This window comes from Bidens hawaiensis, unplaced genomic scaffold (genome assembly GCF_021521415.1).
Source record: "Bidens hawaiensis isolate Kalapana, Puna unplaced genomic scaffold, B.hawaiensis_p1.1 tig00040741_1, whole genome shotgun sequence".
NCBI lineage: Eukaryota > Viridiplantae > Streptophyta > Magnoliopsida > Asterales > Asteraceae > Bidens > Bidens hawaiensis.
Window position 1 is genome coordinate 3,297 of NW_027505677.1, and position 25,812 is coordinate 29,108.

Consider the following 25,812-nt stretch of genomic DNA (forward strand, 5'->3'; position numbering starts at 1 on the left):
GTTTGATTATGATCGTTTGTTAGCAATATAAACGAACGATTCATGAACGTAGATGAACATTTTTGAATATAGAGTAATGAACGTAACTGAACGAACACCGAATAAAGTAACTGTGAACATAACTGCACAACTTAGCTGAAACTTCATTTTGAGAGACCCGAAAATGCCCTTTCGATCTGTAAGCAAAATCTTTAACATAGTCAATGAGCCAGCTAACAAGCGAGCCACAATCCTAGTTGATCTTGGCTCGGTTTATTTACAAACGAGTTGTTTGAGCGAGTCGCCAACGTTTTGAATAGCCATATTTCATATTCTTAGTATTTCTTAGAAACATATCATCTTGTAAGTCAAAATATATTCATTCTTTTGTTACTCTAAAATAGTTTTTTGTCCGGTTGATCTTAACTTATTGTAGGTGGAAAATGAGTACGGATTCTATGAAAAAGATAAAGGTTGATTTGGCCAAACTGTGTCAAATCTGAATTTTTTTTGCCGCTTTGACTTTAGTAAGATGGTTGACTTTTTAGTCACAATTGACCAACCAAATTTGAATTAGGTGCAATTTCATGGCATTTCAAAAACAAATGAATGCAACACGTAGCTGTATTCATGGGTTATTTTGTTTCTATTGTGGCAATGACAACTGATATTAGAAAACTGACGATTTTAGAAGATTTACAAGACCATATATGGGTTTCAAAGAGCCGCAAGTTTAATGTGTTTGTACTACATAAAAGTAACTGCTTGTTTTTGATTGCTTGAAGGCCATAATTAGGTTGTTAATGGCAGCTTAACCAAACTGTTCGTGTTTTGGTGTAGTAAATATATGCTTTTAAGCATTAGGTGGTATAAAATATGTATATGTTGTTTTCATCTGCTTAAAGTATGTTTTAGTAACTTATATTTATTTACTTTTAAGTTGATTACATGGATGGTTTATAAAGACTCTTAAGTTTGTTTTAGCTTTATTTCTAAACAATGTGCTACAAAAAGACTTAAGAATTCAAAATACTTTCAAAATTGTAAAATGATACAAGGTGGCTAACAAAAATTTACGAGATCAACATTTACAACTAATTTGAAATGGTCGCTGAACATCGTTAAATAATATGTATACTAAGTTGAGAATATGATTTATAAAATATTACCACACAAAAAAATATTTTTTTGTGTTTTTTTTATTACCTTGGATTCAAAATATGAATCATGTAAATAACAAATAATACATATTTTGACCAAACACAACTTACAAGTGAATCACTTCAAGTTAAGTTATTAAAATACTTGAAACGATATTAAGTTATATAACATTGATAATTGCCTTTAAACTTCTACACTCATTTAAATTAATTATTTGTTATTTCTAAAATAAGATATAAATGTAAATAATACCTAAAAATATATACTTATTTTAGCGTATAGAGAGGTGCCCACACAATTCATCGGGAACACTATAATTAAAGGTTATCATTGAATTGAGTTAAGTCAAGCCAAAGTTAGATTGAGATTGACTAGAACTATCAAATTTATCACGAAAGGATTGACAAACTAACGGAAACCAAATACATCATAGTATATTGCCACAAACCGAGCTCATGAACACATCCCCATTGCATCTCCGCCGCAACGCGCGGGCACACCTACTAGTATTATATTACATTTGTAAGGATGAGTATCACTAAAGAACTGTAAAATTATTTAAGAACTTGAAGGAACCCTTAAAAACTAATGTTTTATATAATTTTTTTTGTATATTAATGTTATTTTAAGTGTAGCGTTATCATTTTTTTATATCTATATTTACGATTACAATTTTGAAAAATAGTTTTTATACAAATCTATGTTTTGTTTTACACCTATGTAAATTTGTTAGTACATAAATTTTACACATATGTAAACATGTGATTAATATATGCAATAAAATTTTTTTATATAAAAAATGATAAAACTACTCTTAAATAATGTTGATATGTAAAATTAAAAAATAATTGATTGTTTAGAATTCCTAAGAGTTCTTAATTTTTGTAGAGTTCTTAAATGATATTAACCCAGATTTGCAAAAAGTCAAGGCACGTAGATGCATCACCTCTTGTAAGCACCACCGTATGTATAAATAAATCACCTCTCTACCGCATTATTATTATTATTATCCCAATCCACACATTCTTATTCTTGTTATTCAGTAGGGTTTGTTTGATCAATATGTCATCTTCGCAAAAGACGATCGTATTGAGGAGCTCAGACGTTCGAGGTGGAAGAGGCGGAGGCGGTGGCGGTGGAGTCCCAGACCATCAAGCACATGATCGAGGACGACTGTGCTGACACCACCATCCCAAGGCCTTTGATGCAGACTTCGTCAAGGTCGACCAGGCCACTCTCTTTGATCTCATCCTGGTTAGTCGATTGTCTGTGTTTGCTTTAGGGGTTTTCTCATTATTGATCAATTGTCAATTTGGCGAAAGTAAATTAGGGTTTGATTAGGAACACATTTGAAGATTGCTTAGGGTTGTAAGATTGGGGATGGCTAAAGTTATTATAAATATTATACAGTCACTTTCCAAACACATATCCAAACATTGCTTTGATGATTATGTACTTGAATTTATTATTGTGTTTTGCAGGCTGCTAACTACCTCAATATCAAAAGCTTACTTGACTTGACTTGCCAAACTGTGGCTGACATGATCAAGGGCAAGACACCAGAAGAGATTAGGAAGACATTCAACATCAAGAATGACTTCACCCCTGAGGAAGAAGAGGAGTTCGCCGTGAGAATGCCTGGGCATTTGAGTAAAGATTCCTCACCTGAAACTTGTCAATACTTTTAAGCATCAAGTTATATTATGGTAGGGTGTTTTCTTCTTTCTTTTAGATAATCGAACCTTGAACATTGTGTTTCGTTTAACACGTGTCGAATCTGGTTCTCATCTTGTTTGGTGGTTAAATCTTTGTTTTGGTTTTTTAAATAGCTGTGTTTTTATGTTTGTTTTGATGCGGTGATTGCATAGGATTTAAGACCTTATCTTAAAACAAATTTATAATTTGGTTTAACTATGTTTGTAGCCTGATTATAACTTAGGTACAGTCTGTATTCTGTCAGCATGTTCACTATCTGTTCATAACTTTGTAGCTTGTTTTGATAAATGAGTTTTACAAGTTACCTGATTATAACTTAGGTACGGTCTGTATTCTGTTAGCGTGTTCACAATCCATTCATTACTTGGTAAGTCCTTTGACTCGTTTTGATAAATGAGTTTTACGAACAAGGTTTTACATGATTAGTGTCTTTGATGTCAGTATATATATTGGTCTGGTTTGAACACATCACTCCAGTTAATCTTCTTATAGCTAGCTATCACTCGTTGCTTTACTTCTTGCAATTTTCACTATCGAAGTCGAAGAGATTTTATGGTACCGAGTTTTGAGTTAACATCACCACTATATGCCATCTCAAAGTTCAACCTCCTGCATACATTCGTTGTAGACCTTGATGTAGATGATTTTCCGTTTCAAACCTCCCCACTTGGAGTTAAAACTTATTGCGGTGTGAGAACAAATTGCACGGCAGCTCAGCTTATCTGCACCCAAGCATTGGGCAATGTTTCATTCTAGTTTTGAGATATATATTTGATGATTTTGTGTACATTGTATGCTATTTGGTATAAATTCACCTTTTGTGATTTAAATTATCGGTAGATTTATATATTTTATATATTTCAAGTATTTGATGGTGATGATGATATTTGATTTTCTTGTAGTTGTTAAAAACGTAAAAGAAATGTAATTAGAAATCTTAACATATATATTTTTTGGCAAACTAATAGAGATTGATTACCAACGGAGCAATAGTTTTACAATCATCTGACTAAAACTACCAATACCCATTCCACCGGTTTTAATGAAAATTTTGAAAGGAATCACAAACTATGGTTAAAATAAAGACAAATCAAATTGACATGGTTTATTCGTGAGTTCGTTAACTGTTCGCTTTTGACGTCATGAAAAATGATTTTTTTTTTCTTTCAAAATCATCAGTTCGTAATAAATAATTCTTGATTAATAAAGATGGTTCATGTTATAAAACATATACATATCTGCATATTTCAGAAGTATGTGAATAATAAAATTCTAAATGTCCTCCAAAGCTCGATTCTAAATTTTAAACCGGATTAAACCGTTTGATAATGAAAATCGAATTCTTTAAACGACCAAAGATGATGGATGAAATGTGAATGTTCTAAGTAATATTATTCAGAAGCCAATCATGCATCTATTGCTTAAACAATTAATCACTTTCTTTGACTTTGAACAGTTCCATTAGTCCACAGGTCAAAGTTTCGATTTACAAAAGTCAACAACAGTAAGCTAATAATTGTACACCCTCATTCATCCATTTCATCTTCACATTCCTCATCTTTTTCCAACTCAAATATGCCTCTTAATTCCATTCATATTCATTCTCATCTCACGATTTCAATCTCAGTTTTAGTTTTGATACTAACCGTTTCTTCCTGCCCTATCACCACCAATACCGTAATATTAACGACAGAAGTTCGAGGTGCGGTCACATGCATGTAGCGCTGCAATCGGAGACGATCAAGCAAATGATTGTAGACGGAGATGAGACCATACTCTCGTTTCCTAATATAACCGGTGAAACCATGGCCAAGGTGTTGGAGTATTGTAACAAACACGTGTGTGACCACAATGCGGGAAGTAACATCACCGCTGTCGATGAGATGAGTACGTTTGATGCGCAGTCCCTTGATGTCCATTACGAGACGCTCTTCGATCTTTTTCGGGTTCGTGTTAACATATATACTGTTTTTATTTTCCCCTAATTCACTCTAAACTTACAAAATTGCATATTTCACGACAATACAAGTTTATACTTTTTAATGTATGTTGTAAAATGCTAGATTTTGTAAGTTAGAGAAGTTGGATATACAAGTACCTCGTGTATTTCTTTAATATTTTTAATCATGAGATTTTAAAATAAACTTACATGGTTCAATCTTTTTTAGTTTATGGTTAATGAAATGCGTATATTCAAATATGATTTCTAGTTAATACTGATTAATATTTAATTGTGTGTTACTTGAGATTTTTTTAAATGAGATTCATAAATGTTACATAAAGTAAGGTATTTATATACCTATGAGTCAAATCAAGTCTGCGGGCCGGTTCAACCGCCTTTACATCTAGTTTTGACGCCTTAATGGTTCAATCAAGGGTTTGAAGCATGGAATCAGTCGTGTAAATTAAACCGACCATTTAACTATATATATCTTGTGTATGTTACAGGCTGCAAATGAATTAAAGATAAAGAAGCTATCGGATGTTGTAGGCAGAAGAATAGGCTACATGATGTTAGGGAAGAGCGTTGAAGAGATACGTATTATGTTCAACATCAATGATTCTTGTGTTGATCATCATCCTCCACAAGAAGAGTTGAATGCTTGGGCATTTTACTAGACTTGAAATGTTGTATCTTTCAACTCTTATATATGGTGCTTGCTATATTCAATTCTCAAAACATATATTTTTAATGTTGTTTTATACATAATATATATAATGATAAACATACCTTTAATGCACTGTTATAACAGATATTGACGCCGTGTTTGTAACAATGTGACGTACTAATTAAACGTCGTATTAAGTTTTGAAACGAACAAGGTGGAGACGTTCGGTATGACTGTCATCGAGTAGCGGCTTCCGGAGGTGGGTTACTTACCAAAGATTGGGAAAGAAACCGGTTTTAAACCCAAACCTAACCAGTTTGGTCAACGGCTAGTCAAAACCGGTTTGACTCAAACCGGTTCGGTTTATAAACCGGTTTAGAAGCAAGATAGGCCGGCTTGGTCACGTCGGTTTGGTTTATAAACCGGTTTTCCTCAAACCGGTTTGGTATATCTTAATGGGACCGGTCCGGAAACTGACGGTTTGGGTGAAACCGATTTTTTTACACCTCTAGGCTGGAGTGGAGAGGGGCAGTCGATTTGATTTCTAAATGTTTCCAAATGCAATACAGAGTTCGGTGTAGAGTCACAAACTCTATTACAAAATATTAAGGTTTCTACATATATGTAGGTTGTCTAAGAACATATCTTGAATTATACCATTGCTAAAAAGCTTAGGTTTGTACATATATGATTACAAAACTTGGGAGGATTGTATATTAGCTAAATAAAAACATAAAGAGAGTACAACTATAACTCCACAAAATACAAAACCACAATGCTAAGTTTAGTTGAAATTGTATATATATAAATGGGGCAATTTCATATATGCCCGTATAACATACCCTTATAACTGTTAAAAATATCATATATACCAACGCAAAACTAAAAATATCATATATGCCCTTACAAAGTTATTAATATATCATATATACCCAATTCATTAATTTTTTTTCAAAAATGACCATATTACCTTGGTTCGATTAGATGCGATAGAAAGTTTACAATATAGACCATTCAACGTGATAAACCTTCGAAGGGTTTGCAATTTTGAATAAGTGTCGAGAGACGGGTTGATTGTCGTCAAAGATGAGAAACATCAATCCAAATTATAATAATAACATAGGGTATAAACACATTATGAAATGGAAAGGGTAGAATGGTCTAATCGTCAAAAAGTGGGCATATACGAAAGTTTTTTTTTTCTTTTGAAAAATAACGGCAAAATGATCATTTATTAAATTGTTATTAATGAATGGGGGTATATATGATACTTTAATTGTTTTGTAAGGGCATATATGATATTATAATTATTTTGTAATGACATATATGATATTTTAAATTTTGTTTGGTTATATATGATATTTATAATGTTTGTAAGGGTATATATGAAATTAATCATATATAAATTGATATCCAAAAAATATATAAATATTCTAAACGAATATTATAAACAACCTCGTAATACGGGGGGATAAAAACTATTATATATATATTTAAAACAATAATCTTTAAATAATTATCAGTTAAGCGGACTATTCTTTTTAAAACCCAACAAATATATAGCCTCCTAGCAAGTTGTTTAATTTGAAACCAAAAACATATAAAGCCCGATACACATTTAGCCATTACACAAAAAATATAGTAAACATAAACAAACATAGTCCATTAGTATTTACTCCTCACTTTCTTATTGCATCAACCAAAGTTCAATAATTTTGTTTTGTTTATTTAATCATAGTTATCGTTAACCTAATTGTTTTTGTGAGTGACTCTTCGGTACCAACAAAGCCATGAGAATTTATAAAATAGCTCCATTCCTGATAAAAATATGTTGTTAAGCTAATTGATTATATTTTCAGTGTTAACCTAACTGATTTTGTTTCTTTCCCCTTTGTGTAATCTTGAATCATGCTATAAACATTTTGTTATATTTTTTTAAACATTCTCTAATTTTGATTCTCGAATTTTTATGTATACATTGTGTTTTTAGACAATCTGTTAATCGAAACAGTGTAAATGTCATACAAGAGGTCCATATTGCACATTTATATTACAAGTGTTCTATTGTTTTAGCTGTATAACAAATTTCTTACTATTTAACCCGTCATTTATGACGACATATGTACATATTTTACATCTGAGGTAAAAATTAGTCCTTGGTTGAAAATGGAAACAAGTTTTTACCATCTAGTTTTAAGAATGGGCTGTTTCAATTAAAATAAAGGAGCTTAAAGTTTAGATAATTGAATGCTTTGCCATTTGAAAGTTTTTTAGGTGTTCTCACTGTTTAAGAGGCATGAGTGGTACCTTTGAAGTTTTTACATATTGTAGTGAATGGAGTATGATATCGGCTAATTGATGATCAAGTTGCCGTTTAAAAAAAATGATGATCAAGTTATACAATATGTTGCTTGATTCAATTAAATTTCAAACACCTTTATTTGATATTTTTAATCTAGTTTTCATTTCACCCGTTTGATATGTGTAGTACAAATAATCAAAGTTGATACATCCATAAATGTATGGGTCAAAACTGACATCTGATATAGTTGTAGCAATTCACATAACCTAGAATATTTTTTTATTGTTGAAAACCACCTTCTCTAGCTAAAACACACATAAACTTCTCATGTGTAGATATCATCATATTTCGGCATGTTTGAATTTAAGGGGAAATTAGTAACATTATTTTCTTTTTTGACGATAAAGGCTCAAAGTTAGAACTTCATCTTAAACCTATAAAAAAGAAAGAATCGCCCATTACTATAAAGTGTCGGAATGAATTGATACCGAATGACAAAATGAACAAGCATAAAATAACAAAGATGTTCAATATCGTAACAAAGAAACCTTCTTTTATTTCTTATTACATTTTAACATAAGATGCATGGAAAATGTAATACTCAAAGAATAAAGAAAGGAAAGACATAAAGGAGCGTTTGCGTGATTAGAAACTGACAAAAGATGTGCAAATATTCTTATCAGATAAACATTTGTTAAGTGTCAACATAATCGCCTTTGTGTGTAGTTTCGGTTCTTGATAGTTGATACACGTATTTTGTTAATCGAGTTGATTTTATTTTCAGTGTCAACCAAATCAAATTATGTGTTAACCTAACCGATTTTGATTGTTTCTCTTTTGTGTAATCCCTAATATTGATACAAACATTTTGTTAAGAGCTTCCATTGTATTCTTTTCAACGTTTTGTAATCTTGATTCTCGACTTTGTGATCTACCATTGTGTTCTTTAAACATTTTTTAAAATGAATGAATGCATAAACAATCAATATATAGGTGTTCTTATAACACTCAAGTTACAAATATTCTATCGTTTTAGCTTAATAACAATTTTGTAATCAATATTTTAGCATGTCATTCATGACGGTATATGGACATATTTTACATCGGTTGTAGAATTAGTTTATGATTGAAAATGAAGACCCGTTTTTACCGTCACATCGGACACATTCATAACCGTATAGATCGAAATTGTCATATTTTTATTTTAGCATTATTACGCGACATACAATACAACCACCTTAACGAACATATAATTCTCATGAGTAAAGTTCATCATATTTTGGCGTGTTAGAATTTACGTAAAATGGCATTACTATTTTTTCACATAAAGGTTAAAACCTATATAAAGATCGTACCACCAGTATATATACAATGAGGGTTACAACGAATTCAAATCCATAACAAAAGGAACAGGCAAACACTAACAAGACGTTATTTTTTAACAAAATTAAGAAACAATTTTTTTCTTTTTTACTTTTTTTAATCATTAGATTCATAGAAAATGTAATACTCAAAGAATAAAGAAATGAAAAGAGATAAAGGAGAGTTCGTGTGATTGGATAATTTAAAAATAATGTGCAAATATCAAATCGGACAAACATTTTGTTAAGTGTTTTTGCATTGAATTTTTATTTTTAAACATTCTCTATTCTTGATTCTTGATGTTGTGGTTTCCATTGTATTTGTCTACAATTTTGTTAATCGAAACATGGAGAATGTCATAAAATAAGTTATGATGGCACTTGTGTTACAAATATTCAATTGTATAACGTAGTTATTATTAATATTTCAACCCATCATCCATGACGGTATTGGGCATAGTTTGCATTGGTAGTAAAAGTTAGTTTATGATTTGAAATGAGTACAAGTTTTTGCCGCATAAACTGAAGCTTAAACAATTGCTAATACAAATAAAGGAGCTTATACGTCAAGTAACACATTCATAATTGTATGACTTAAAAATGACATCTAATAGCAATATCAAATAACCTTAAATATATCTTTTAGGTTGTGTTTGTTTTTGCTTATAAAGTCTGCAAGGAGCCTATGTCTGCGGGTGCGCAGAAATAAGCTCTTGAAGACTGTTTGTTTAAAAAACAAAATTTGAAAATTGCTTTTATGGTCTTAAAAATACGTTTTTTTCAACATCTTCACACTTCTTAACATCATACCAAGTACCAACACCCAATGTTCAACACCACACCACCATCCACTGTCTGCCGTCACCACCACCGTCCACCACCGCCACCACCCACCACCACCACCACCCACCGTCTGCCACTACCACCACCGTCCACCACCACTACCCACCATCCGCCACCACCACTGCCAACCACTCATCACCACCACCGTTAACCACCACCAGGGGCGGACCCACATAGTGTGGATCGGGGTCCCGGGACACCAATGTTTTTTAAAATTTATTAGAAGCGGTATATTAAATTTTTTGAGGACCCCATAAGATTTAATACTTGGAACCCATACTATTAATGTTGATATGGTCTGGTGGAAAGTCTCTTGTTTTATCTTTGAAAGGTCATGGGTTCAAGTCTTACAAGGCTCAGTTTTTGGTTTTTTGTGTTAATTTTTAGTGTTAATCAATCATTTGATTGCTAATGTTGCAATGATAACTTTGGAAACATTCAAACACCTCTAAAATACATATCATTGTTTTCAACTTTATGCATGGTTTTCTTTAGAAACATTCAAACATTTAAAATATCAGTTTTATTTTTCACTAGTTTAAGTTAATGGTTTTCAACACATGCTTATGAAAGGGTGGATCTAGGTTCTATCTCAAAAATGTTTAAGAAAGGGAAAACAAAGTGTTTATGTGTCAACCCGACCCATTTTGACCCGTTCAGGTAGTGATGATTGAAAAGAAAGTTTTATTATGATATTGTTTTTTATTATGTTCTTCGCCTCGACCCGACCTGAACAACGACCGACCCGAAAAATTTGAACACCGAAAATATGGGACCCCATTGGCAAAAAATCCTGGGTCCGCCACTGACCACCACCACCCCCGTCGGCCACAACCACCGTCCACTACCACCACCATCCACCACCACCACCAACCGTCCGTTGTCACCACCACTCGCCACCACCATCCACCACCACCCACCATCCGCCACCACCACCACCGTCAACCACTCACCACCACCACCCACCACCACCATCCAGCACCACCACCTCCATCGGCCACAACCACCGTCCACCACCACCACCCACCTTCCGCCGCCACCACCATCTACCACCCCGCCACCACCACCACCCGCCACAATCATCCATCAGCACCATAGTCCACCACCCACCACCACTGTTCATCATCACCACCACCCGTTGTCGTCCACCATCACCGTCCACCACCCACCACCACAATCGTCCATCACCACCACTCACCGTTCACCGCCTACCACAATCGTCTACGATCACCCACTTCTATAGTTCGTACACCACTACCAATTATTTTAGCAGTCTACAAACGTTAAATGACTTTTATCTGCTGTAATATATATGATAGGTAACTAATTTTCTGCTTATGCAGACGATATCCAGTTTATAAAACAAACAGTATTATATTTTCAGATTGCAGACATTCAGACCACATCTTCAGTTACAGACATTAAATCAAATGAAATCAGACTGCAGACAATTTTTGTCTTCAAAAACAAACAGCACATTAGTGTTGACAACTACGTACTTACCTTTATTAGCTAAAATGTCATAATTTTTTCATGAGTACAACAACAATCATACACTAAAATCTCATTCAAAACAAACAAATTTTTCATGAGTAAATTTTATTATAGTTTTTATCTTCAGTATTATGGGTTGTTTTATATTATTTGGTTTTAATATTTATTTATTTTTTGAATTTCTTTTTATTGTATGAAATTAATAATATACTTATGGTTTGATGATAAATTGTTTCACAAATAAATGAGATGTTATAACCCGGTTTAAAAGTTATACGGGTTTGATGAGACCCAAGACCTGTTTATTTTTTTTTACTATAAAATTGGTTTTTAATTATAAATAATATATATCTTTTTTAAATAAATTAGTTATTAATTTTTAGTATATCCTTACTTTATAGGATTTTATATCAAATATTTGGTGAGATTAATTTTTAATTTAATGAGATGTTATAATCCGTTAAAGAAATATCCGGGTTTGATGAGACCCAAACCTGTGAATTCGGGTCAAAAGCAAATCTGGTGACTCTAGAAAAAGGGGAGTGACCACATCGCGACACCTAAGATTTTTATGATTTCGTTTATATTATATATAGTTTTTATCCCCCGTATTACGGGGGCTGTTTTACATTATTTGTTTTTAATGTCTATATACTATTTTGGAGCTTAATTTTATTTATTGTAATGAAAGTTATGATGTACTTAGAGTTTGATGATAAAAGGTTTTCACAAGTAACTAGGATGTTATAACCCCGTTTAAAAGTTATCTGGGTTTGGTGAGACATAAGACCCGCTTATTTTTTTTACTATAAAATTGTTTCTTAATTATAAATAATATCTTCTTTTAATAAAAATCATATAATAATTTTTATTATATCATATTTTATAGGATTTTCACATCAATAATTTGTGAGAATAATTTTTAATTTAATTAGATGTTATAACCCGTATAAGGAATATCTGGGTTTGGTAAGACCCATATCCGTGAATTCGGTTCAAATGCATAAGAAACCTCCATTTAAAAATAAAGCAAATCTATGACTCTTAAATAAGGGGGAGCGACCACATCGCGACACGTAAGATTTTTATATCTTCGTTTATATATATTATAGATATATTGATATATATATATATATATATATATATATATATATTAAAAAGAGGATTTAATCCTCCTCACTATTTTGCTATTTAATTTACTATTCATTATTTTAATATTTTATACTAATTCACTAGCCATAATCTATAAATATAAATAAGGGTTGTTATTTCCTTTATTTTATTTTTTGTTAAACTAACTAAAATATTTACAATATTTTTAACATTAAATTTGAACAAGTATCGGTTTTATATGTTTTTTTGTCGGTTACACGATTTTCTTAAACTTTTCTTTATATATTATAGGTCGTCTTTAAAATGACCAAAACGTTTTCCATGATTTAAAAATATCTCATCGTCACATGGTTTTATATTCGCGTTTCAACGTTTGATACCTCGCCTTTAATTTTTTTTGGCTTACTTATTTATGTTTACGAATTTGTGTTGGTATCGCTGATATTAACCGAATTCGTGTTGGTTCACAGCTGTAACGTTGCCGGTTTTTTTGGTTCTACATATAATAATTTGTTGTATTTTGACATTGACGGATTTATTTCTTTTGTTTTTGATGTCGTAACTTGATACAGACTGACTTCGCATCAATTTACATCGAGATTATGGTTAACGTTTTTACTTATGTTTTTTTTGTTCGATTTAACGGTCCCGTCGCTAAGCATGAGGACCTAAATCCTAGTATATATTTAAAAAGGCATCAAAGTCAGATTTTTTTAATCTAAATGAACAAGCAAAAAACAATAAGAAGATATTCAATATTTTAACTAATTAGAAAAAGGGAACGAAAGAACCTTTGTTTTTTCTTTTTTTCTTTTTTTTATTTTAGCATAGATGTATGGAAAATGTAATACTCAAAGAATAAAGAAAAGAAATAAAAGAGAGTTTGTGACTGTATACGTGATAAAAGAGGTGTAAATAGGGGGGCTCATATTTTTTCTTAAAGTTTAACATAAGATGCATGAAAATGTAATACTCTAAACAGGGTCATATTTACCCCCCATGTCACAACATTGAGAGACATATTTTGCACCTTCACATGGTGTTTACTGTACCGTTGGCTCCCACACCTTCCACTAACTTCTAAATCGACCCCTCAACTCATCACGTTTTGACTCTCAAGTCCGTTTCATTCAGATAAAAAAGAGTACGTACATGAGCTAAGATTCAAACCTAAAAAAAGTCTTATGAAAAACCTCCTAAACACCCCACTAAAATAATTATAGCTAGTTACAAGGAGTGTCCAAAGCAAAATGTGCATATCCTTAAATGGGGTGTAAATTTTATCATATCAGGATACCAGAATAAATGAGCTAGGTTATTTTTAGGTCGAAAGTTAGTAAACATAGTTGATTAATCTAGCAGGTCAGGGGTTAAACTATTTACTTCATGTTATAAAATTTTTAAATGTGTTTTATGTTATAACTTATAAGTTATAACTTAAAGGTTAAAATATAATATCATAGCTTATAAGTCAAAAAAGACTTAGAGCATGTTTGAGATTGAGTTTGAAAATAACTTCTTGACTTATTTATTTCTTGAGTCAATAACTTATAAAAAAATGTTTGACAATCACAAAAGTTTTTTATTTTTTATTTTTTTATGGTAAAGTTAAAAATTTGTTTTCTAATAACCACAAATCCTGGATTTTAAATTGGTTTTTTGAAAAAGTCAATAAGTCGTTTTCAATCTCGATCCCAAACATGCCATTAGCTATGAAGTTTCATTGTTAACACGTATATAAACTTTCATAACCCCGGGGGGGGGGGGGGGGGTGCTCGGGCCATCGTTATCCTTCACCACTGATCACTGTCGCTTGGAAATGAAGTTGTCATCATCGAGAAACACCACCACTCCTTACTTCCTGAAATAGTGATTGTTAAGATCAAGTCAAATTTTAAATAGAAACCTGGAATGAATAGCTTGTAGAATGGATTTACATATAAAGAAGCAAGACGATGAGGCCGGTTGTTTAACAAGGTTGAGACTGAGAAGAGTAAAATGGGCTGGCAGATTAGGATCGAGATCATCAATTAAATAAAACAATGTGTCGATATGTGTTTATCAAACACAACCAAGATCGAGACCAAAAGTCGCTTTGGTGCCATTTCATTTCCGAAGTGCAACCACAAATGACTTTGAAGATACAGAAGTATTCAACGATTCTTGGATATTTTGTTTTTTATGTTTTTTTTTGTTTTTAATATATAGATATTAACTGATCATTTAAAAATAAAATAATACAAAAGACCATCCACTTTAAAGAGCAAACATGTTACAAATATGTGAACAATAATGTATGTAATATAGATATAAAAAAAATGACATAAACTACAATTAATCCTTACTACATGACCATCCTTGTAAATACTTCTAAAATTCTTAATCTAATTCGGCTATGATACTTTTGATTCAATGATATTTAAATGATATTTAGTGATGGTTAAAACTTGAAATGTTATGGTCTTAATTTTAAAACTTAACTCAAAAGGGTTGATGTCCTTAATAACGTTTCTAGATGAGTCATGTCTAGACATTAAAATCAATATAAACGATTGATATCACGTCTCAAACTTATTAAAAACAAACCATACCCAATCACTTCAATTTTTAAGCCATGAAAAGTCTCCACCCGAATTATTTTTTAAGAGTTAATATCATAATAATATTTTAATCAACTTCATATTAAATATATAGATGAAACTAGCGTGCGAGAAAGGTATATTATATATATAAAAAACAATTTCAGAACTTCAATGGGTTGTTAAGTTTTGATGTGACAACATTCAAAATTCTAAATTGTATAAATGCATATTGGATGTGGTTTTCAGTTTAAAATACATTCATAAAATTAGATAGAAGTAAATATACTAAGTGGACCCAATGTAATAATTTTCATTTAAGTTTGAAACCAACTCCAATCCTTCATTTTAATTATCTTTTTTTTTTATTAAAAAATACTTTCTTTTTGTTTTCTTTTTGTTTGTTTTTAATTTCAGCCATAAACTTTTTAAATAAAAAGTATTATTCTTTATGTAATTTTAAAAACTTGTAAATTTTTTTGGCGTGTTTGTGTGTGGTTGTTTTATTTATTGTTTATGTAATTTTAAACTTTTATTTATATAACTGTTATTATTTTTATTTTAAATCTATTTACTTGAACTTATTTTATTTTTTAAATAATATGAAATAAAAAATACGATACCTATATAAGTATTTTAATTTATAGAAAGAAAATATAGAAGTAAGTGATTATGTTAAATACATGGGTGTTTAAAAATGTAAGTAGTGTTGGGGAATATATGAGAATTTTTGGTGTTTAAAAATGATTTAGTAAAAATTTGATATAACTGCTGATATGATACATTTAGTTTCTTTTTAATCATCCATCATTATAAATTTTCTTACAAGTAGCCATTACTTATAGCTTATTAAAGTATCTATATATTAAACTTGTTCAAAGTAGCATCATGTCAACTATCGTCTTTAGTTAGCTAAGTTTATTAATTTTTTTATAGCAAATTTATTTCATCCAAAATTCTTTTAACCTTATATATGTGTACTATCCATCACTTTCAATTTAAAACATTAGACCATTAGGTTGTGGGTGTGGCAGTTAGCTTAAGTTAGAGCATCTACAATATCATCACATGAAATTTCAAATTTTTTTTAAAAAAATCTCATTTTCTTTTACAACAACAAACTTCTACAAACATATTTAAGAATATTAAAACTATATATATATATATATGTGTGTGTGTAGTGCTGGGCTTGGTACCGTACTGGTACCAAAAATACCGATCCCAAAATTTGCAAATTCTTGGTACCGGAGCCGAAGTATTCGGTTCGGTACCGGTACCAGAGGTAAAAATTCGGGAAATACCGGTACCGGTACCGATCCTAAAACTCAAAACTTTGATACCAAATCGACACCGATTTCGGTACCGATCCCGATGTGTGAGAGAGAGAGAGAGATGGGGCATTAAGGTCAAGTGTAGTGGGCGAGAAATAGGGGCGCAGACACCGCCCCCTAGGCTACAAATGCGACGAACTGTGGGTGGACTACAACTATTCGTCGCTTGTGTTGTGTGTGTGTATTATTATTATTATCATATATGTTGTGTGTGTGATATATATATGTATTTATATATATATATATATTATGTATTTATATATATATATATGGGCTACAACATCATTACATCCCAAAAACAAAAACTCATTCTTTGCTGACTAAGTGCCACATAACGCAAAACGCCCTATTTTGTAGCCCCTCCACTACAAAGGGCCTAAGACCCACTTTACTTGTTTGTTAGGCTATGTGTAGTGGATGAGCTACAAAATGAGACGATTTGTGATATGTAGCGCCCAGTCAGTAAAGTGAGGATTTTTGTTTTAGGGTGTAGTAGTGTTGTAGCCCAATATATGTACATATTTATATATATATCATACACATACTAAATATAATAATAATATTCAAACAAATAACACCGGCGACAAAAACCCGTCCCCCTTGTCGCCCCTTTTATCACCTGGGGGGGGGGGGGTTATGTAAGGCCCCGGTCACGGTGCCCTACTTTGGCGTTGGATTTACTCATAAACACAGTTATAAATATCATAGTTAATTAAAAATTTTGGCGGAATATAAAACTTCAAACATATATTACATAATCATTCAAATCTTTCCACAGTAACAACTTTTGTCTTTAAACATAATTTAATAAGTCATATCGATACATCACAACATTCTTCTAAAGATGCCAGCATCTTCAGTCCATTGACATGTGTCTTCGCTCAAACCAGCTGCGTTAGCCTATTCACCTGCGTGCATACTAAAAGTCAGCTACGTTGAGTGAGTTCTAGTTAATCAGGAAACATACAATACGTTCATATATTACATACTTATCCTGCTTTCCTTTCTTTGGTACATACATAAGCATATACCTTCATTCTTACTTTCATTCTTTCTTTCATACTTTCATATTTTATCTTACTATACATATATACTAATACGCTTTACACATCATTTCGCCCTACTTTCCTCGAGTATTATTAGGGCCCAGTTCCCTCTTGTTTCGGATATTATTAGGGTCCGGTTCGCTCTTGCCTCGAATATTATTAGGGTCAGGTTCCCTCTTGCCTCGAATATTATTAGGGCCCAGTTCCCTTGTTCGTCGACTATCCATACAACCATACTATAACCATACATTAATCCATATATCTTTACTTGTTTACTCTTGATTCTTTTACCTTCAACATTATTCAAATTTCATTCATAAAATATTCATATAATATACATACAACATCTTAACTTTCACATATCATACACTTACCACATAGGGTAAGTGTATTAACTAAACACATCGAGTACGCACACAACCCCGAAAACATAACAAGGAACTGGAGCTATAAACTCACATGGGTCCTGTTTCTTTCTGAGTTTATAGTAATACCCTTCTTTAGCTGTGCACGACTAACTGTATAATAATTACAAATATCAATTAACTGTCTCTAACTATATCAAACTTCTAAGTTATTGTAACCCCTCAACGAACAGGGGTCCGGGGGCAGCGCCCCTGACAGCGGGGTTCTGGGGGCGTAAGCCCCTAGTGGGGTCCAAGGGGCAGAGCCCCTGGCTGGGGTTAAGGTGCCAGGTCAGCTTGAAAAAAATTTATTTTAATTAACAGTCCTTTATTAAAATTTCATCAGGAAATTCTAAGTCTGGAATATTCTAATCGAATTCTCAGTTCTATTCGAATGACAGATTCTATTCGAATGGACCTTCCATTTGAATAGCATATTCTTTTCGAATGGGCCTTCCATTCGAATGGGTGATTCTATTCGAATGGGCTTCTATTCGAATGAACTTCTATTCGAATGGTCAGATTCTATTCGAATGGACTTTCTATTCGAATGGTCAGATTCTATTCGAATGGACAGATTCTGTTCGAATGAACTTCTATTCGAATGATTCCTTTCTAATCGAATGGTCATTCGATTCGAACACTTTTCCATATCCAATTCGATTGCTTGCTAAACCAGAGGTTTCCTTCATACTTTGGTTCATATACTTTTCATCTTTTCCCGTTTCTATTCGAATACTTCTTATTCGAACACTTTTTACTCCAAAACCTTCCATTCGAATATATTTCTATTTGAACGCTTCAACTGTAGCCTTTTTAATATCTTTATTACCACATATATTTCATCCATCCTCATATTTCAACATTATATCACCTTTTAAACGTTTTCCTATCTATCTTAGACCAAGATCTAGCTCGTTTAACTATAAAGAACCTTTATTGATTTTAAAACCGCTTAAGCTAGATCTAGGTACACGAGTCGTACATACTCACGAGTTCATCAAGTCCACCTTTAACATCAAGTTTACATTTTTATGGTATAAAAATACCCGATTTACCTTAGTACCAAGTCTTAGGGCAAACCGTTCTTAAAAACACAACCTTTGTACATCAAGCACGTACATTTGACGTCTTTTAGGCTACGTGCTGTCTCCTTGTATAGCTACAGGCTTGTTCTAGCTTGCTCAGCTAAAGATCTATTAATATCTATGCTTGGTTCTTGGACCTTGAATCACGACCGTAAGGTTGGGAGTGTTTGTGTGTGTGTAAGGAAACTTATGGATAAGAATGAGAGATTTTAGGGTTTTAGAGAGGCTTAAGGAGTATTTATACTCTCTTAAGCCTATAGACCTAAGGCCCATCTTCATCCCTTATTCCATCTTTCATTAATCAAGCTTACACTTTATTATTTTATTTAACTTAATTACATATTAACACACTTTTAAACAAACACCTTTCCTTTTATTTATTTTTAAAAGTAGGATGTTACATGTTACCATCATCGCCCACTACACATACCCTTACAAGTTTGTAGCCAAAAACTACAACTTGGCAAACTTCTTCATAATGGTGAAGTTTGTAATGGGGTTTGTCCAAGAATGCTATATAGATTCAAACTTATTAAGGACTTGTGCCCATTGTGGGTGCTCATAAAATTAGAGTTTAGACCGCCGATTCTTTGGCTTCTATAAATGCTATAGAAATGCTTAAATGACCCAAGTCTTTGTCAAGGCTACTTCTTCAAAGCTCTATGTTTGTGGTCTTTTCCTAATTCTCGATTCGAGTATTGGTTGCTCTATGGAGTGTTTCTTTTGGGGTAAAGTATAAATATGATAGAAATACAAGAGAGAAAAAATGGTTATAAATAATATGTAGCAAAGTGGTAGAGAGTATGAGTGTGATTATAATGATAAAAAAAAACAATAATAAAAATAAGTTGCAATTAATTGAGATATAGCCATTGAATGACTACTTTTTTTGTGTTTCTACGGGTTGTATTACCCGTAACTGAGATCCGAAAAAAGGTTTGAGGGAGGTGAAGATGGTGTTGCCATTAAACGCAGACTACCGTAAGAATTACTCGCTGCCACCACCACCCCGAGGAGATTTTAAAAGAGATGAGAAGAAAAACAAATGACATCAACATATTTAAATTACTCTTAATTTGTTAAATCTCATTTAAATTCTAAATAATTAATAAAATTTTATTGTTAATTTAAATAATTAGTAATCCTTTATTGTTATATATATATATATATATATATATATATATATATATATAAAATCGTAAATAGTAGTTACCTCACACAACTACTATTCATGACGTGAACCAATTATTTTTATTACAAGGGGTATAAAACGGTAAATTGATTTTTATATTATTTTATTAATTCAGTTTTTTATTTCTAAATTTATTTTAATATTGTTTTATTTTTATAAATATCTTTTGCAAATACTGTTTTTCACTTACAAATTTTAAAATATAATGTTTTCTAAATGCCGAATATACAGTTGTGAATATTTTTTTTTACCAATGTTCTAGTATAAGATTTGTTCAAAACTAATCCACGTCAAATATATATTTAAATTCTTTTTATCACAATGTAATGTTGTTCTAATTTTGTATACACCATTGTCACGTTAATATTTTTATGTACGTCTTGATATAACAACCTCCTACAATATGTGACCATAACATATGGGCACATATCTTTTTTTTTCTTTGTTTATCATGGAAACTTAAATTTTTATAAAGACAATTTTTCTTAACTTTATTTTTTTATTAATGTTCCGTAACGATTCTCGAGTTTACATGTATTAACGTTTCAACATAAACGCACGAGTACGTTTACTAGTTTTTATATTTAATATTTATAGATATCCTAAATTTCTTTTACATAGAACATTTTATTTCCTTCTTCATTCTAATCAAGTATTGTAACTCAAGTTGAGTGAAATTCAAGTTGTTCGAAAGAAGCCCTTCACTTATCCATAAATTCCATCATTTACCCCCACCTTTTCTATAAATTCGACTCACCATCTTTGCATTGCACTCATAACCTTACAAAAGCAACAACTCGAATAGCAGGCTCTAGAGAGTGAAACCATGTCAAAAAAAAAGGAGCCGGGTTGGAGAAACGCCGACGAAAGACTACGTCGCGCCACCTCCAGCACCCATTTTTGACATGGAGGAGCTTAAACTAGGGTCATTTTACCAAGCTCTCATAGCTGAGTTCATTGCCACCCTCCTCTTCCTCTACATCACCATCGCCACTGTCATTGGCCACAAAAAACAAGCCGACCCATGCAACGGAGTTGGCATTCTCGGCATTGCGTGGTCCTTTGGTGGCATGATCTTCATCCTTGCTTATTGCATCGGTGGCATTTCTGGTAAGAAAGTCATAAAAACACATTTTAGAACACAACAAAAAATTTCACTAAATAACCCAATTTATACATGTGTAAACGTGGGCTAAATTTAGCCGACGGATAAAAGGTGGACACAAATCTAACGAATATGCATGTAAACGTTCATTACAATTACCCAACTACACTATTCACACATAAATGCAAACGTCCATTACACTTGTGTTAATAGTCGATCCTCAAATATTGTTTCTTAGATATAACCTACATATGGTATTAAAAAAATATGTTTTTAAATGAACTTCTCTCAAGTTAGTTCTCAAATGATTTCATTCCATATTATATAATTACTATTATTTAATAGTTGATTCTGTTATAAATATTAATACCAGCTAAAACTAATTTGTATTTTCTAAATGATTTGAAAGGTTACATACATATTGAATTATTATTTTTCTTTTTGTTTTTTAAATCTGTATATTTTTATTAGATGTCCTAACTACGTTTGTTTCGTATTTTGCTCTAAATGCGTGGTAAGTTATTCTTTGGCTCTTTGGCCAAAACTCTTTCAACTAGTGCATTTTGATTACTTTTTAATTACCAACTTTACTCGGCAAGAAAATACCTATTAGTTTATAAATTGATTACAACTGTAGGGTATTGGTGATTTCAAAACCTTTTGATATCAGTTCTCATAATTAAAAAGGTGACCAATTAATAAACATACAATCATGTTGCAAATAAAAACTATAAGAATTATTTTCTTGAAAAAATTGTTTGAACAGGCGGTCACATAAACCCTGCGGTAACATTTGGGTGTTTTGTGGCAAGAAAGATATTGTTAATAAAGGCAGTGGCATATATGGTGGCTCAGTGTTTGGGTGCGATTTGCGGTGTGGGTCTGGTCAAAGCATTCATGAAGGCACCATACAAGTCACTAGGCGGTGGAGCCAACTCGGTCGCACCAGGCTACCACAAGGGTTCGGCACTAGGTGCTGAAATCATGGGTACCTTTGCACTTGTGTACACTGTTCTGTCTACTACTGACCCTAGGAGGGGTGCACATGATGTATGTATTACTTGTACATTTGGCTTGGTACGTCGTTGTACTTATTGTGCGTCTAACAGGTTCGCTTGTAGGTTTTGGGTCCATTGGCCGTTGGGTTCACTGTATTCATGGCTCACTTAGCCACTATACCCATTACTGGAACCGGGATCAACCCAGCTAGGAGCTTTGGTGCGGCTGTTATTTACAACAATGAAAAGTTTGGGATGATCATGTAAGATTTTTCGTTCTTTGAAACTTGTTACTTGTGCGTTAAACCTTGTACATATGTTTGTATTTGATCTTATAATCTTACTAAGGGCTTCTTAATTTTTTCTAAAACTAACTGCCAGCCTATTTAATCGTTTTGTTTAATTAATATAGTGAGATTATAAATGAAAAAAAAAAAGTTTTAAAGTGGCTAGGTAAAAGTGTAATGTACAACTTTAATTGCATTACTCATTAAGTACGAGTATAAGACCTTTATTGATGATTTGAAATATATTGGTACATACCGTATGCATAATATGTTCTAGGGAATAGGGATGTTAAATGAGTCATATTCACGTGTTAGCGGATCTAACTCGACATGAACCTCAAAATTTGGCCTGAACCTGAAAATCGTTAAAGACACGTCAACCCGAACATGACCCAAATATTCGCGAGTGGCCCGAACACGACCCATTTGACCAGAAAGTCTTTTTTTTTTCTTTCACATATAACAACATGCGAACTCGCCAAGTTGTCCCGAACCAGTCTCGTTCGGCTAAAAACGGCTCTGTGTCTTCGACATAAAACTGACTCGAGCTTGTTTATAACCAATTCAAACCCGTAAATTTCGTGTTAGGTTCGTGTCATGTTTTTGGGTCGTGTTAAATATTCACACCCCTAATATGCACCAGTGCTGTAGTGCAATCTATGGGCTTGTTTTTCTGAAACATCCAAACTAACGAACTTTTGTTTTGAGCGCAATGTACTAGTATTAACGCATTTAGTTTTACCTTTATAAGTTATAAGTTACAAGCGGTGATAATATTTCTATTTTCCACGTGCTAATCATGCTTTCTTATGACTTGTAACTTATGATTTATGCAATCAATGTTGTACATTGCTTTGAAAATAAAAATTCTCTAGCCAACGAATAACTTTTGAGTTGAGTAACAATCCAGTATACAAATTCTATTGCATTAAGTACAACTGAATTCAAAGTCTATAAATAAAAAGGATTCTCTAGTCTTTTTATTTTCTGTAAAACCCAACAATTCATTTAGGCTTAAAATAACAATGTAGTGTACAACTTTTACAAACAATTGATGCATAATTTGGTCTCATAATGATATTTATTGATATTGTGTTTGGATGCAGTGGATATTTTGGGTGGGACCATTTGTTGGAGCAATGGCTGCAGCAGTATATCATAAGTATGTCTTGAAGGTCCCAAACTAGGGTTCATTGAGGAGCAACCCTAACAACTAATTCAGTTTATTTGTATTTTTATGTAACCTAATAAGGTGTTTGATAACTCGGTATGTTTGTTTGTTTTTGTTTAAAGATAAGAGGTAAACTTTATCTCTATCGCGTCATCCTATTTGTAATTTACTACGTACTATGAGTGGGATTATACTTGTATGTTTATTTGTTTGTTTTATCTTATAGATTGACATGATAATATAAAAATATATTTCAAATAAATATGCTAACATGATATCCCTATCTAGGTCAAATAACATTATAAAATAATAATGTAAGAGGTGGATCAATTTTGGTCTGTCACTTCATCACCGTTACACATGAGTAGATGACAATGAAGTTATTGTCACCATCCTCAAACACCGCTTCTCCTTATTTCCTAAAATGGTAATTATCAAATCTATGCTATATAGATATCATAAAATACCATTCTCCGTTCTTTATTATTTTTTCCCCACTTTATACTTAAACCTTTTTGTCATCCATTCTCACCGGGTTTTTTTTCAACAACCTTCAATTAACACATAAAATCCAACTCCTGCTAAGAATGAGCTAGCAGCAGCAGGTTATAAACAAGAAACAAACAAATTACAATATATGACATTTTCACTCCAAACCTTTAACTCTACTTTTAACCAACAGAAAACTTAAAATTATTATATCATCGAGGATGTTCCCAATATATATGGATTTAGACCACCCGTAGTGGTGACATTTTGTTTGTGTTTTAGATGAAAACGCCGGGGCACACCCCCACCCCCCACCCGGCGTTATGGGTATGTTTTATGGAATAGGCGTTTTGTTTACAACGCTTGACTGGCATGAGTTTTAAAAAATATAACCGTTAAAAAATGGACCGTTGGCTAAAAAGTTTCTTTTACCTTTTTTTAAATTTTAACATAATTTCCTATAAAAACAAACTCAAACTTCAATTTTTACACACACTTCATCTACTAATTCTCTATAAAACACACTCAAATATATATTCTAGATCACCAACCAATATGTTTCCGTTCAATAACCAAATGCTCGGTTTTGGTCAGTACGCCCGACAAGGCAACACGAACAATCCCGACCCAAATAATCGACAACCGAACCCATCTACAATCGCGACGCAAACAATCCCGATTTCTCAAACCCGTATCCGTTCGACGCGCAAATGGCCGCATACATACAATATCTAGGTTCCGGAGCCCCTAACCCAAATATGGTACCCGGTTTCCAAAACCCAACTACGAATATGATGGCCGGTTCTGGTTCCGGTTCCCAACCCGACGACGCGACTGTGCCGGAGACACCAATCAACCCGAAGCCACAACTCGTCCCGGAGACTCGCGGCCGTTCGAGAAAATACGTAAAGAAACCCGCCGGCGAACCTCGGACTAAAAAGACCACTATACCGTGGAAACCCGACGAGTGTGAACTACTTGCTCGGGTGTGGTGCGTGATATCGGAAGATCCCGAGTGTGGTAAGTTTTTAAAAAATATATATATTTTTTAAATTTCTTAGAACAAACATTGAACTTGTAATATTTTTATTTTTTTGCGAACTTTCAAGCATTAAGCCTATTTTGGAAAAAAATAAAGATTTGTTCCACGAACTTGGCGGGGACTCGCGTCAGGAAAAAGATTCGGTAATGTCGAAATGGACCGATATAAACACCAAATGCATGGCTTACCATGCGGTTCACTCTCGGATGACTCGAACGTGAGGTAGAGGTGTCCTTGACGCGGAAATCATGGAAATGGTGTTGGCAGAGTATTAACAGAAGTCGGGGAACTTCAGTTACTTTAACTGTTGGAAAACCCACCTGAGGTTTCACCATAGGTGGGGGGCCCCGTTAAGGCCGCCAGCACCAAAAGTTTTAGGCCTACCAAAAGGTCTAAAATATCGTCTTCGGTTGATCTAGAAACGCCAAGTTCCGATGCTCAAAACTTCAACTAAAGTGATAATGTAGATGAGAATCCCTATGCGGATGTTGCCGAGATCCCT

The 25,812-nt window shown here is 32.8% G+C and overlaps 1 protein-coding gene and 2 pseudogenes across 2 annotated transcripts; all 3 read left to right on the top strand.

Moving 5' to 3' along the window:
* The first annotated feature begins 2,202 nt into the window (after nt 1–2,202).
* LOC143614689 (SKP1-like protein 1) lies at nt 2,203–2,968 on the top strand (annotated as a pseudogene). The gene is made up of 2 exons (XR_013150333.1): nt 2,203–2,394; nt 2,622–2,968. The product of XR_013150333.1 is annotated as an SKP1-like protein 1 (transcript).
* Nucleotides 2,969–4,568: 1,600 nt separating this feature from the next.
* Nucleotides 4,569–5,475, top strand: LOC143614686 (SKP1-like protein 20 pseudogene; annotated as a pseudogene).
* A 15,302-nt stretch (nt 5,476–20,777) lies between these two features.
* Nucleotides 20,778–24,183, top strand: LOC143614691 (aquaporin PIP2-7-like). Its single transcript, XM_077088050.1, has 4 exons — nt 20,778–21,328; nt 22,090–22,373; nt 22,445–22,584; nt 23,715–24,183. Exons 1-4 carry the CDS (start codon nt 21,124–21,126, stop codon nt 23,779–23,781), a joined length of 696 nt encoding a protein of 231 aa, XP_076944165.1. The 5' UTR covers nt 20,778–21,123; the 3' UTR covers nt 23,782–24,183.
* Nucleotides 24,184–25,812: the final 1,629 nt, after the last annotated feature.